This window comes from Pleurodeles waltl, chromosome 4_1 (genome assembly GCF_031143425.1).
Source record: "Pleurodeles waltl isolate 20211129_DDA chromosome 4_1, aPleWal1.hap1.20221129, whole genome shotgun sequence".
Lineage (NCBI taxonomy): Eukaryota > Metazoa > Chordata > Amphibia > Caudata > Salamandridae > Pleurodeles > Pleurodeles waltl.
Genome location: NC_090442.1, coordinates 481,757,227 through 481,772,591, shown reverse-complemented (window position 1 = coordinate 481,772,591; position 15,365 = coordinate 481,757,227). Strand labels below are relative to the sequence as shown.

General features: G+C 43.6%; 1 protein-coding gene across 1 annotated transcript in view; it reads left to right on the top strand.

The window, feature by feature from the left end:
• PTPRQ (protein tyrosine phosphatase receptor type Q) overlaps positions 1 to 15,365 on the top strand; it is a 1,423,303-nt gene that overhangs the window by 437,018 nt on the left and 970,920 nt on the right. The window contains exons 15-17 of the mRNA XM_069227528.1: positions 358 to 518; positions 1,351 to 1,462; positions 2,190 to 2,416. Of these exons, the coding sequence (XP_069083629.1) occupies positions 358 to 518; positions 1,351 to 1,462; positions 2,190 to 2,416 (500 nt within the window). The remainder of the gene's footprint in view (positions 1 to 357; positions 519 to 1,350; positions 1,463 to 2,189; positions 2,417 to 15,365) is intronic.

The window sequence follows — 15,365 nt, the reverse complement described above, 5'->3', positions numbered from 1 at the left end:
CTTAGTGCGAGTTGTCCCAATTAAAGTTGAGCTGGAAAAAGGGGGAGTGCAGCAGTGGGATGGGCAATCCTGCCCAGTCCAAAAAATCTATCATTAATAATGCTCACGCCAAGCCGGATGAGCCTCGAGTCTGTGCTCTTTACCAACAAGCGCAGTGAGTATGCGGATATTTGCAGCGAGGTGGTGATTTTAAAGTAAGTAGTTATTTTTCTGTCTAAGTGGTTTGTAGAATTAGTCGTACAAGTGAAGCAGTAATCGTGCTTAATATTATGGACTTTACCCAACCCTACTCGGACACTGGAATAGCAACTTGAAGAGAAAGACAATTCAATTTGTGTTGCGTTTTTTCATGAATAGAACCCGAAAAGCCGAGGGGACTGCAAGCCTTCAATGTTTCATCGCATTCCTTTTCCCTGCGCTGGAGACGGCCGCGTGGACGGGTGGAAGGATATCAGGTGGACCTCACTCCGCGCCACGGCTTTGTTGCTGTCAGAGAGCTGGGAGGTGGGGAGTATCAGGTAAGGCTCTCATTAGAGTGCAAGGATGGTCAGCTTTTGTTTACACGCCGAGCGCTGATGGGAATATTCTTTGTAATGCCAACCAGCCATGACGCCCCCTGCTCCGGCCCTTTTATTAAATATCGGTCGAAAACCAAACCGCTCCCGCCATATTTGTCAGGGCAAACTTCCTTGTGTGGGTGTATTACCTTAACACCAGGTAGGGAGCCTTTTCCAAGCCTGCCCATCACCTCTAGCTAGTCACCCGAGGGCTCATAAATAGTTTAACAAAGGAAGGGGCAGTACTGTTGAGTAATACAGGCTCATTAATTGTGCACTTGCCAGGCAGCCCTGCATCTAAATCATTAATGCAGGCAACATTCCACGGCGGAGCCATCAAAAGGAAAAAGGAACATTTTCATTCCACGCACCAAAAAAGTATAATCATGATCACTTTTTGCATTCTTCTGTTCTCGCTTCTGTGGGAGACTGCAGAGACGCAGGTACTGTACAAAAGGATGTTAGTGGAAAAGGGCTTGGTTGGGAGATAAGAACGATTTGGGGAACTTGTGTTTGCTTTTTGCATGCTGTCTTTTGTCCCTGTTTGGCTTGTCCGACTTCTGCGTAGCATGTACTGCAGATAAGATCGGGGTATACACCTGTCTCCTGGTAACGAAACGCATGTTGATGTTTCCTTTAACGTGATTCATATAGTGACCCAAATAATGTCTGTCCGACTGGCCTCTCTTGCATTTTAGTTGTTCTGCCATGGAATGTGCATGGTACAAGTCATCATCTGTAAAAGTGACAATATAAAAAAAAACAGTTAAAGGATGTGTGTTTGAATTTTCAGGCAGATGTCTCCGGCACGGTTCCAGGCGCTGGCTACACCGTTACAGTGTCTACGGTGTCAGCATCCGTGAACAGTTCGCCCGTCAGCAAGTCTGTCACCACGAATGAAACGAGTGAGTTTCTACCGATTTAAGGACCTGATTTGCCTATTGTGGGGTGCATGAGCCCGGACGGTGTAGAGCCCACTGCCCGCCTGAGACACAGGCGCATGCTTCCATGAGGTAGCCTTTAGCCTTAATCCTCTGGCTGCAAGAAATGTAGGAATAGATTACGTGTTTTTCCAAAGAAGCATGTGCAATCTCTTCTGACAGAGCGAGTGATAAAATGGGCGCCACCCTCAGCTGAACTCTACTGCCCCTGGGAAGCTCAAGCCATCCAAGTGCTTTGTTTCTAGTCCAGTTTACCGTAACGAGCTAGTAACTTGCTCAGTTTGTATCTTTCCGGGAGCACTAGTGATACTAGACTGAATTACAAATAAAAAGATCCTCGCACGTTTTACCCCGCACCCTCGTTCCGAGATAATACGAATAAATACTGTGTCCTGGCATCTGAAACCCTGTGCTTTTGAAGTTTGATGTATTGCATTTTCCACATTCTTATCTAAGAATGTTCCTGGAATTTGGAAAACGCATCTTTGTAGCACAGCAGTTGAAAAAAGATCCTTTACCCCACCTCTATCGTTAGTATTTTAAGTTTTTTAACCCCACGCTGGCAATGAGTTTTAGTATAGTATGTTTTATGTTTATTTATTTATTTGTATACATTTATTTTTACAAAAATGAAAATGTACAACCTCATATGGTCGCCTCACTGAGAATAGTGTTTCTTTTTATTTTTCAGTTCCTGGTGCACCGACGTCCCTTGGAGGGGAACGAGTTGGATCAGCAGGAATTCTTCTGTCCTGGTCTATTCCTAAAAATACCAATGGGAGGATTGTATCTTATGCTGTCAGATACAAGGAGGTCTGCCCCTGGCTGCAGACGGTGTACTCTGAGGCCAAGGCCTCTCGAGACAGCTCAGAATTTATTCTCACAAGCCTCAACCCTGGAACAACATATGAGATTAAAGTAAGCTCGTGTTTGCATTATTATTTTAAAGGTTTTATTTAATGCATAGTCAGGGATAGTGGTTTGGCTAAAGCTTCCAGACATTTATTAAAGTAAGGTTTTTGGGAAGCCTCAAGTGCCTCCTTAAGGTTATTTCAAGCTTAAGGCCAAATTCAGAAAGAGTTAGAGTTCAGTGAGTGAGGGGAAGGCACTAGCTTGATATTTTGCAATCACTGGCCCTGGAGGGGTGGGGCTTAAAGCACGCCGAACGTCCATTTTCAGGCCTGTCCAGTAAAGTGTGTATTTGATTCCTTCTGATGGTTGGGTTCTGTAAGTTTCACAGCCTGGGTCCATAGACCTTGATTAATGTATAACGATAGGTGTACAAGTGAATGTCTCCTATATGGAATGGGTAACAGCAGTAGAATTACCTACTGATAAGGAAGCCTTTGGAATTAACTTGTGATCCATATGTGCCACAGCTGAATGTTAGCCTTGAATGCAATGCATTTCAGCTATCGGGTGCGACGTCACACAAACCACCAACACTCAAAAATGGGGTTAAAAGGCTGCTTTTATAGAACATGTCTGGGTAATAAAACCTTGGCATTTAGCCTTACAAAACTACACAAACCTCACTAATACATAAAACATCCTAAACCTCCCTCCCCCACCCTCTACAAACTTACCCCTCATCAATGCCCCCTTTCCATCCCCACCTTGCCCGACCCAACCATTACCCCTCTGTCCTGCTGCCCTCCTTCTATATTATCCCCTTGCCTTTTCCTCCCTTTTACTCCTTGTCAAAAACTCCCCGGCATCTCAACTTTGTGCAACCGTACCCTTCCCCCCAAAGCGTATCTGTAAAGACCCCGCAATGCAGACCTCTCTATCAGCGACAAAATAACAAAAACAAAATAAAAAACAAAGTAAACCAAGACCTGTCCTGTTAAAACTTACCATAAACAAACGTCGGACCAGCAAACAACCTATCAAAAACCCTTAAGAGTACCAACAGAATGAAAAGTGAAAATTTAGCCCAAAAAACAAAGAAAAACCACCTATATCTGGGAGGGCACAAAAATCGCCCACAGCAACAACCCTGGGTGTGGCAAGACGGCCAAAGAGGCCACCCACAGCCTGCTTCCTCCATATATACCCCTAAACAAAGGACCCACTGATCCATTCTTCTGACCAATCGGGTGTCATGAGGTGGATTGTACCACCCACGCCCGATGTGCCCGGGGGGGAGACCGGGCGAGCCCTCGCTCCCCCTTAGCCCCCATTTGGCGTGATGTCGCACAAACCACCAACACTCAAAAATGGGGTTAAAAGGCCCTTTTAATAGAACAGGTCTGGGCAATAAAACCTTGGCATTTAGCCTTACAAAAATATACAAGCCCCACTAATACATAAAACCTCCTAAACCTCCCAACCCCACCCTCTACAAACTTACCCCTCATCAATGCCCCCTTTCCATCCCCACCTTGCCCCGACCCAACCATTACCCATCTGTCCTGCTGTCCCCCTTCTAAATTATCCCCTTGCCTTTTCCTCCCTTTTACTCCTTGTCAAAAACTCCCCGGCATCTCAACTTTGTGCAACAGTACCCTTCCCCCACCAAAGCGTATCTGTAAAGACCCCGCCACACAGGAAAACCCGGCAGGCGTTTTCCTGGCCCACCCATGTTACCTGACCTCAATGATGGTCCCATAACCTCTCCCCCAATAACTCAGGTATCTTCATTCTCAACTCCAACAAATAAAACTAATTTCCCAAAAACGATAAATGTACTCCATCCTGTCTTGACAAATGTGGATCACTATGGACAATATCACTATGATGCAAAACCGAAAATCCTTCCTCCAAACAAAAACCACGCATTTCCCTATTAACTTTCTGCCTCTGCTTCTCAATACCTTTGAAAGAATACGCTCCTCTCCAAACTCTTCTAGGAACCATTTCAGTCCACACTATATGCGTCCCTTCCCACTTACGCTTAATGCTCATCAAATCCATCTTCATGGCCTTCAAAAGTCCTATTCCCGACAAAGCAACCAAGTCGTTCTCCCCCAAATGCAGCACCAGCAGATCCGGACAAACCCCTCGTGACAAACGTTTTGAAAGCACAAACAGCAATTCTCCCCACCTCATACCACTTTTTCCGAACCATGGCACCTTAATTCTGGCCCCATCCAGGCCCAACTGTCTTCCAAAATGTCTCGCTGAGGCCTGCTTCTCCGCCCACCTCACGAACGAGTGCCCCATTATCCAAACAGAACACGCTGCTCCGTGGGGGGCAGCTACACAACCTGGAACAGAAAACAACAAAAAGAAACATTACCTACCAATCAAAACAGGTTCGTCAGTCAATGGTCTTCAAACAGACTCGGCCTAACATAACGCCTAAGACGCTGTGACTTCCAATGACCCAGTTCCATTATTGCACTGTCTGAAAACCCATGTTGCCGAGCCTCAATGGCATCCCCAATTCTGAAAGAATGAGTCCCATATAAGCTTGGATCCAAACCCACATTTTTTAAACACATCTTCAAACCTGACAGCAACTGATGAGATCTTAAACAAGAACCATCTTCATGCATAAATAATAGCCGAGAACTCGCTGGCAGCTTACCTGCAAACAACCGCCAACAAAAAACTGTCCCCTCAGGAAATTGCGACCCTCTCAATACCACCTCCCTACCCCTCCCCAATTGATATGTTTTGGAAGCCTTAACCACACATACACTACACCCTGCCTTTCTTTAACCTCAGAGCATAAAATACTCTCCTTACCTCTTAAACCCAGTAACTCAGAAACTCTAAAGGCACCATGGAAAAGCCACGACATGCATAATGCCAATAACTGAACCTCCCATTGTGAAAAACAGACATCCTTGACTAACATAATATCTTTTAGAAGCTGCAAGGTTATTGGGCGCCGCCTGCATCGTCTCGCACCCCACTGGCAATCATCCTCCTACAAAGTTCGCCTTCCACCGGGTCATAACCCCAAAAATACTTACCGTAAAATGAAATGCCAGACAACTTACTTGAGATACTTACAGCAGATAAACCCAAATCGACCAGTTGCATAATAAAACGCACAGCATCCTCCCTTCTCTCTTTAATGACTAAGTCCCCCCTTGCTCTTCTAACTGCCCCTGATGCTAAAAATTCCAGCCAAGCCTGCTCATAACTTTTCCTCGTGGAGGGAGCTATAGACTGCTGAATCAGCTCCAATATCCTCAAATTCCCAAATCCCATAAAGTCCCTGGAACTGGTGTCTTCAAAATGTCCACTCCCGGTGCAAGACCACAGAATCTCTGCCACTGAAAACGAGATAACGCATCAGCAATATCATTATTGACACCTGGAACATATCTGGCTTTGAACATAATATTACATTGTAAACATTTTAACAAGAATAATAGCAAAAGCCGCAAAACTTTCTCATCCCTAGGCTTCTGACCATTAACCAAGTTCACAACTGTCTGGTTGTCCACATTAAAAATCACATTCCTGTTAGCCAAGGCATGCCCCCAAATAGGCAATGCTACCACTAATGGAAAAAACTCCAAAAAGGCAATGCTATGGTGAGCATCCTTCCAAGCCTTGTGCCAGGCTTCCGCAGCCCAATGCCCATCCCAAAAAACACCAAAACCATGAGCACCTGCTGCGTCAGAAAAAAATTGCACTTGCCAAAACCAGTCCACATCATCCACCAACATGGTGACTCCATTGAAATCTCGTAGAAACACAATCCACATTCTCAAGTCATCCCGAACGCTTGCCCATAAACGAACATGATGATGAGGCAGAACTGCACCCTTTATAGAAAACCCTAGTCTCCTAAAAAAAGCCCTTCCACCCTCACAACTTTACAAGCAAAATTTAAATGACCAAGTGAAACATTGAACCTGCCTCAATTCCAAGTTAGGCTTGCGTACCGCCTCTTTCAGCAAACCAATCAGCAACTGCACTTTGTCCAACGGATTTCCATTTTCTGTGAATCTAATTAGATCCCCAAAAAATTCAAACAAGTGGCTGGACCTTCGGTCTTCTCAGGCACTAAAGGAACACCCAACTCAAACATGACTCTCTGAAAACCACATAGCGCCCCCTCACAATCAGTTGATCCGGTCGCACCCACAAAAAAGAAGTCATCCAAATAATGCGTCACTAATTTATAACCTGTCCTAAACTGAAAATACCACTGCAAAAAGGAACTGAACATCTCAAACAGTGAGCAAGAAACAGAACATCCCATAGTCAACATCCTTTCCATATAAATGGCCCCTTCAAACTGGATGCCCAGCAAAGAGAAATCCTTCGGATGAACTGTGAGAAGCCTAAACGCAGACTGAATATCCGACTTTGCCATCTTTGCCCCTTTGCCACAACGCTTTACTGAAGCAATTGCTTTGTCTATTGAAGCATAATGAACAACAGAATCCTCTGTGGCAATAAAATCATTAATGGAAGCACCCACAGGCCAAGATAAATGGTGGATCAATCAAAATTCGCCCTGCTGCTTCTTAGGCACTACACCCAGTGGGGAAATTGTCAAATTTTCCAAAGGCCAACTATGAAATGGACCAACAATTCTACCCAACAAAACTTATTTTTCCAACTTTTTCCTCACCACCTCTGGATAATCTAAGGCTGATTTCAAATTCCTGGCCCACCTCCTAACTCTCAGCCCTTGATAACACAACCTAAAACCAACTTTAAATCCCCACTCCAGTGCCTTCGCCTCTTTCTCCTTCGGATAAGCCTGTAACCAGAAACTCAAAACCTCCAGGTTAATAGGAGTAGGGCCCTTTACCAACAATATGTTATGTGTAACTCCTACCCCTGTCTCCACCTCGTCCTTGCGATCCTTGTCCTCCCCAATGCATGCCTCCGAAGCACTGGAAAACTGGATGTCTGCCCCCACAACTGGAGCAGTCATGCCTAAATTTACACTGTTGCCTCATACATCCTCTGCTACTAACTGCCCAACATGACCCATTCTGTGGCAACTGACCTCTTGAGGTATTCCCCACCCCAAATTGGGTGGGACGGCCCTGAAAGGGCTTGTACTGTAAAGGTAAACCACTAGCTGTATGCATCACAGGCGCATTCCTCCCTGACCTCAACCACTGCATCCATAATTCATTATCAATTTCCCCCCATTCTTTTTCGGGATAAATCGCCATGCGAGCTCGAAATTCCTCATCATAACGAAACCACCCAAAACCTCCATAATCCATTTGGGCCCGACAAACAATGTCCATGTATTTTAATAAAGCCACACTCCTATCTGGAAAGCGTTCACAACATACACTAGCGTATATCAAAAATGCTGAAGTCCAGTTCTCAATCGTAGTTGGCACTTTCAACCTCTTGGCCAACTCCCATTCTTCTTCCTTTGACCCTTCCTTGGCTTGAATTTCCCTATGTAACAATTTAAACACATCTATAAACTCACCCCTCCAAATTTTATCTTTTAAGGATTGAGTGAGATGCGTCCCCCAAAGGCATCGACACTCCCAAGTAAGGAAGCTTTTTATTATTTACATTCCTCCCAGCATTATCCACTTGACTGTCTTTACCTTGATCTTGAGCCAAACGCTCCAGTTCTGCTTTACTTGACGGAACACTTACCTCCGAGTCACCCACCTTTGAACTCACCACATCATTGCTCGAACTACAAGTCTGCATACCCATATCTTGCACCCTCGCCTTCCCCCCAGCTGACCCAAGCCCCACCACCCCGCCCTTCGAAACCTGAAATAAAAGGTCTCTCCTCACCTCTAGACAAGTTCCCAGCCGAACCAGGTAAACTCCTCTCACCATCTTGACGATCGCTCCGGACCGCCGCCTTCCTCTGATCCTGCAAGACACCAAAACTCCGAGACCTGTTATTCCCTTGCCCACCTAAATCCCTTTGAAGACCCCCAACCAGACCAACTGTCTCATTGCCCTCATCAAAATCCAAGCATTCCTCAAAACCGATATCTTGTGTCAATCCACTAGCGCTCTGGCTAGTAGAAGGTTCCTCATAAGCAATACGTCGTTTCCACACCTGAGATGATAAAAGTGCCTCCCCCGATGTCGGGTGAGCCGCTCCAGGTCTCACCCTCTCTTCTTCTCGGTGTCTTAGGGGTGTACTAACCCCCACCGTGTGTCCTGAGGTGAAGGCAGGCCGCCCTTGTCCTGCCTTTGACATATGCTCTTCATGCCCGCTCGAAGTAAGCGCCTTGCCACACCCAGGCACACCATGTTCACAAACAGGGTTCCCAAACTCCACACCAACCTGCGTCCCACCGCAATTATCACCTAGCTCATCTTCCTCAAAAGCTATACCTGGTACCCTACTCTCACCCTTATCCATAACCTCCACCAACTGCCCTGTCTGAATAAGAGTCCTATTCTCTACATCCCAATGCTGCATTTTGTGCAACATCGGGCTAACCAATCTAGGAACCCACTGCACAAGTATATTATTCTCACTCCTCCTTACCTGCTCCAAGTCCCTCATTGCACCTTTTATGTTAAAATTGCCCAAGGGGTCGTCCTCCTCAGAATCTGAAACAATGAGAATCGGCTCTTGCCGATCCTCAATGCGTGCCGCCATCTTGCAGCCCCCTGCCAAGGGCCTTTCATCAAAAACTCCCTCCCCTCGCTCACCAATGTTTCACGAGGAGAGTGGAGCTTGTTACCTTAAGCGCGCCTTCTTCTTGGAGGTGAGCGCATGCGCAGTTACTCGCGCCTCGGCCTCCACGCGGCCAACTGCCGCCACCTCACAGTGATCGGCAGAGCCTCTCCCACGAGAGGCTACATGCTGCCTTAACGAGGCTCCTGCGCGTCGCACGAGCCTCGAACCGCCCCGTATGGCCCCAGGACATCCAGACGGTAAGCCTGCCAAACTGAAACCCTCCACCCCCTCACCCTCAGCCACTGCCTGCGCAAAACGCCGGCCCATGACACTTTTTGGTTTATACTTTTTTCCCGACACCGGTGACGAACAAGCAATTACCGCTGCCGCCACACCCTCAGATGACGCCCTCCTAGGCCTCTTTAACCCCATTCCCTCCTGATCTAATACTCCTTGCTGCAATAGGTCCTCCCTACCCTCCTCCTGCAGAACCTTCAAAGCCTCAAGAACTCTAACTGAAGTAACCATACTGCTACTAAATTCAACCAACGTGACTTTATTATTCTAAGGCCTACCTACACAAAAATCTTCCAAGCAACAACCCTGGGTGTGGCAAGACGGCTAAAGAGGCCACCCACAGCCTGTCCCCTCCATATATACCCCTAAACAAAGGACCCACCCATCCATTCTTCTGACCAATCGGGTGTCGTGAGGTGGATTGGACCACCCACGCCCGATATGCCCGGGGGGAGACCGGGCGAGCCCTTGCTCCCCCCAAGCCCCAATTAATGAACGGAATTGAATACTTGATTTTGGTCCACAGAAAACCTTATCTCTTACATCAAAGGCGGCTTTCGCTATATTTAAGACTGACAAACACTAGAAGTTTGACGCTTCCAAAACCTTCAGGGATGCCTGACCAAATCTCCAGCAAGCAAGAAACCTGCTCAACAGGAGCTGCCGGTCAAGCCCCGCATTCTTTTCTACAGACACCTCGCGGTTTACCGGTGTGACAGTGTAGGTTGTCATTCAGCAGGGCTCTTTCACTACTTTTGGATATCAGTAGCATTTTGCTTGGCGTCTCAAAAGTTAGTACAGGTAACTTGCTTTTCATGCCTCTCTTAGTCAATGTAAGAAGGCAAATATGGTTTCCAGGAAATCACAATAAATCAATAAAATGCAAGTCAAAAGATGCCAAAAATTAAATATTCACTACAAAAACCGCTTACTAAAGGGATAGTTCAAGTAATGGGCAGTTGTTCAGAAGAATAATGGAAAAAGGAAGTCCATGAAATTAAAATGATAGATTATTGTTTCCATTTGTGAACTCAATTGTAAAATAAAATAATAAAATCAAATTAAGATTTATAGAACGCAACTACTCACCTATAACTGTCTCAAGGTGCTGTACTCATTGTACTCATTCTCTTGATCTCGGGAGGATGAAAGTCTGAGTAAGGCCTGCTGGGATTCAAAGAAGTGACTCGGGTCAAGTTCAGATGTTCACTGCCCCTGACTGACTGAAGCATGTGCTGGACAATAAATTGTCAGGATGCCCATGGTCTTTGCTCTCTAGAATCACCTTATTTGATTACTTAGGATGAAGGCCTGCACAGGCTGGCTTGTTGACGTTTGTGAATTCTTCACACGGAATGACCTCCCGGCTATCACCCCGTCTGCTGGACCCAAGCAAAGAGAAAGTATCTCCCAATACTTTTAAAATTCAGAAAAAAAATTCAGAAGTGCTTTTTTATGTCTCCCCAGTTCTGGAGACCAGCCATGGTGCTATGAAACTCTCTCAGGGACGCCCTTTATACTATAACTAATATCTTTTAAAACAGTTCTTTTTACTCGGTTGATATTATTTTTAATTAGTTATTCTGAATTTGTTATGAATATTGTTTACCAAAAACATAATTTTAGGACCAGTTCCACTTTTCTGCCATGCTTACTGGAATTAAAGTAATTATATGTTTCAGATGTTTTGTGAAAGCAAACTGCGAAGATACCCTTGTTATTAGGGCAATACAGAATTTGCACCCTCTGCTCCTGAAGTGTGTCACTCCACAGTAACACACAGTTATAGTACTCCTGCAGTTTCTGGACTGCACAAAGATTAATTCTAATTGGTCAAATTACAGTGAAAGAGTCTGATTTTGAGGTCCAAGAAGGTGCAGGCTTTACTATATGAGGCGAGCAGGTCAGTGGAGTTGCCCATCTAGTAGCCATCTGTAGTTATTACCCAAAAGCAAGGTTCCACATATTGTGTGCGTCTGCAGATGCCCTTCCAACTAATGGAGGCGATGAGCATCTCAGTGAATGAGATTCTATGATCCGCATACACACAATCTGGATTACGTGTGATGGATTATTGGAATGCTTTGCGGAAGTGATACTCAGTGTGAAAGTGTAGTTGCCAATTCATTGCTGGGATAAGAATGCATATTTTGCTGTTGTTATTGCAGTCTCTGCAACTTTGCCTGTGCTTCGTTTAATAGGTTCAATAAGAGAGCACTGGATTATTCTACTAACACGTTGCCATTGCTATTATACCTGGGGAGAAAAGAGGATGAAAACATGCACTGGGGAGAAAAACAAACATTGAGTTGAAATCATAGTTTAGGGTGAAAAGTAAGTTATTTGAAGAATTATCTAAGAAGGTTAAACTGAAGTCAACAGGACTGAGTGACTATTAATGTGTGATGTATTAGGTGTAAATAACTCATTTAGACATGGGGAAACCAGTGTGTTTTTGATAGAGGAGCCTCAGTTGGTTCCAGTATCTCTAAACCTTGACCTGGCAGACAGTCCACCACAGGACCTTTGTTCTGAGTGAACGTCATCCTGAACTATTTAGAGCAGCATGAGGATTGGGACATGGGCAAGAGAAACAACAAATATGCCCTGCATGCAGGGTGAAACTCTGATGTGTTTCAGAGCCATTGTTATTTTGATTTTCAGAAAAAACATTTTTGGGGATAGGATTTTTTCAGAAGAGCAATATGAAATGCAGTGAGCACAACAAACATTGCTCTTGCTTGGCATTTCAGCTGTTCCTAGAGTGCATCTGCTACAGTTGATCATGCAATGTAGGGCCAAAGGTTGTGGCTGGCAGGCTTGTATCCAGAGATATATTTGCAGGTGGTCATGTCCCTTATCTACACCCAAACATTAAAGCTGTGCTCTATAGATGTGTACTTTCACAGTTACTGGTACAAGAATATCAAAGACAGAATATTGAGTGCATATGGGGAAGTTTAGATTTACTCCAGACCCACAAACCTTGAAGATATATATATATAAAAAAAAAAAAAGAATAATTCACTGCACTCCAGAGTGCCAATATCTTCGTCTTTATTAACGTTCAGCAACCACCACCCTTAGGAGTCTTGCTCATGGTTAGTGAGTCCTTCTACCATTTCACATTAAATACAATTGGTCCACTCTGCCACCCATGAGGCATTCTGGACCATGTAGTGCACATAAAAACAATACTTAAACCCATCACCCAATGAACATACTATGATGTTTTTGCCATATTTTAAGCTTTGATATGTACAACCTAATAATGGAAGGGTCTAGAAAACGAATAGTGTGAGTGTTATGGCACTTAAGTGCAGATACAATTAACCATATTTACACTTCTTTATTGTATCCTGGAAATCCCTGTAGTTAATGCATTGAATGCAGTGGATAACTCTCATACTTATTCATAAAACACCTCAATTTAAGTAATATCACCTCTCTCTAAAAAGCCGAACTTTGTCCCCTTGCTTGTTATCCATCTTCCATTATCATAGCTGAATTAAAAGATGAGTATCTGATGTAAAAGTATGCTGTTTATTATACCTCACCACAAACCTACATCACATATAGTTTCTAAAGGCTAAGTGCCTGTGGCTTAAGGGCTCTAATTGCTATATCTCACTACAGGATGTCTCACCGGTCAAATAAATATAGCTACATGCTTATTCTATATAATTGTACCCCATAGTTCCTTTCAATATACCCTATTACCTCCATCTATTATAGATAAAGCTCAAAGCTGTTTATTAGCTATATGATAATTTAGAAACTGGGTGTATATCAGCTGTTATACATTATCCTGATTTTCCCTCTTGTCCTCACTATTTAAATAAAGAACCTCCTATTGTAACTTCACATGTGCTAATTTGGCTTCTGCTTCTGCTCCAGTTTACACAACTCTCAATTATATCTCTCACAAGGAACCATTCACATTCCAAATGCTTTTACCATTGATCTACAAAATTGCATCACAGTCAGGAAACAGATCAAAAGATATTTGTTGAAGCAGTTCATGTGCTAATTATAAATGAACATACAGTTCCTCTGTATTGTTTAACCCATGGGGTGACTTTGTGCGTAGTTGTATAATGTATTTACTCTCCAACCTTTTCAATTTAAGAGTCCTGTCACACCTGTGTTCATCCTTGTTCACCTGCGCTATACCAAAATAATGCATGCTTTTCCATTTGTTCCCATGTTGTTTGGTGTAATGTTTTGCCACAGAATAACTCTGATCCTGATGTTGTATAGTTCTGATGTGCTTGAGTATTCCTTTCGTTACTAGGCAGGTGGTGTTCCCTATATACCATAGGCCACATTAACATTCAATTAGATGAACCACATATTGGCTATTACACATATTTATTTGTGTGTTATTAGAATCTATGGGTTTTGTCACTGATCAATCCAGTGTAAGTCATTTAAAGCCACCCAGCAGATTTAACCTTCAACTGCCCTGTGGCAATGTAGTGCATATTTTGAATGAATTAGCGGTCGTAGACATCAATAAACTTCAAACTGACACCAAGACTAAAAGAAGGGGCAACTTCACTCGCAATCATTGGAAAGAAATTAATACACTTAAAAGCAATGAGTCCATTATTATAAAGCCCTCAGATAAGGGTAGGGACATCGTTATTATGGACACTGATCAATACATTGAAGAGGCCCAGAAACAGTTACAAAATCGTGATCTCTATGAAAAACTGAGAGGGAAGCCTATCAGTGGCATTAAGAGAGTTACCATAAAATGCTTAGACAATAGCTGAGTGAGGGGTTCTTAGAACATGACAAATATGCATATTTGAAAGTGGATCATCCAAAAATTCCTTGGATTTATTTCTTCTCAAAGATCCATAAAGATATGTATCATCCCACTGGTAGGCCCCTTGTTAGCATGATAAGTTCCCTCTTAAAATATACGTCTAGGTATCTTGATGTATTCTTGTGCCATATGTCACTGAACTTCCATCTTATTTATGTGACACTACTGATCCTCTGTCTAAGATTAACAACATTTGTTGATTTAACAGTTACCTCCTAGTGACCGTGGATGTCACATCCCTATATACATCTATCAAGCACCAATTAGGCACACACAGAGGCATGTAGATACTTTTAAAGAGAGCACTTTATAGAATTTGTACATGCTTTTATTTTGCCTGACGCACAATATTATTTTGTTTAACAACAATTACTACCTCCATCAGCAAGGTACAGCTATGGGGGCTTCACTTGCACTGACCTATATCAACCTCTATATGGGGTGGTGGGAAAAGGCGGTAGCGTGGTCAGACACATTTAGTATATACATGGAGAAAGTAGTGCTTTGGGTGCACCTTATCGATGATTTGTTTCTTATATGGGACGGAGAAGAGAGTCATCTATGAGAAAATGTCAAACAACTGAATGAGAACACCCTGAATATACAGCTAACTATGACTTGGAGTAACACTAAAATTTAGTTCTTGGATGTCCTACTTGAAGTGAAAGAAGGAAAATTGGAAACTTGTGCATGGAAATAGTGGGCATCCAAGAGCCCTTAAATGGAGCATACATTATAGTCAATATTTGAGAGCTTGCATGATTTGCTCAAGTGACATGGCATTTGAAAAGGAAGTATCTGTGATGACATGGAGATTCTCAGAAAGAGGATATCTGCAGAAAGTCTTATCTGACGTGCATGACAGGGTGAACATCAAGAAAAGAAAGGACTTTCTTTATGGAATACCCCCTCCTAGGGATCAGCGAATTGTGAAATCCTCCCCTCTGAGATTTGCTTTGGAATTTAATCAAGAACATTAAGCACTTAAAAAGGTTCTTACTTATAACTGGCATGTTTTGCAACAGGATGAACATACCAGGACAAAAATTGGCCCACACACCCAGATCCCATTTTGAAAATTTCGATTATTAGGAGACATGTTGATTAGAAGTCTATTTCTGGAAAAGGACAAATCAACGTGGTTGACTAAAAAGAGTCTGCATTTTTGGTGGTGTGGCCACTCCAAAGCATGCAAA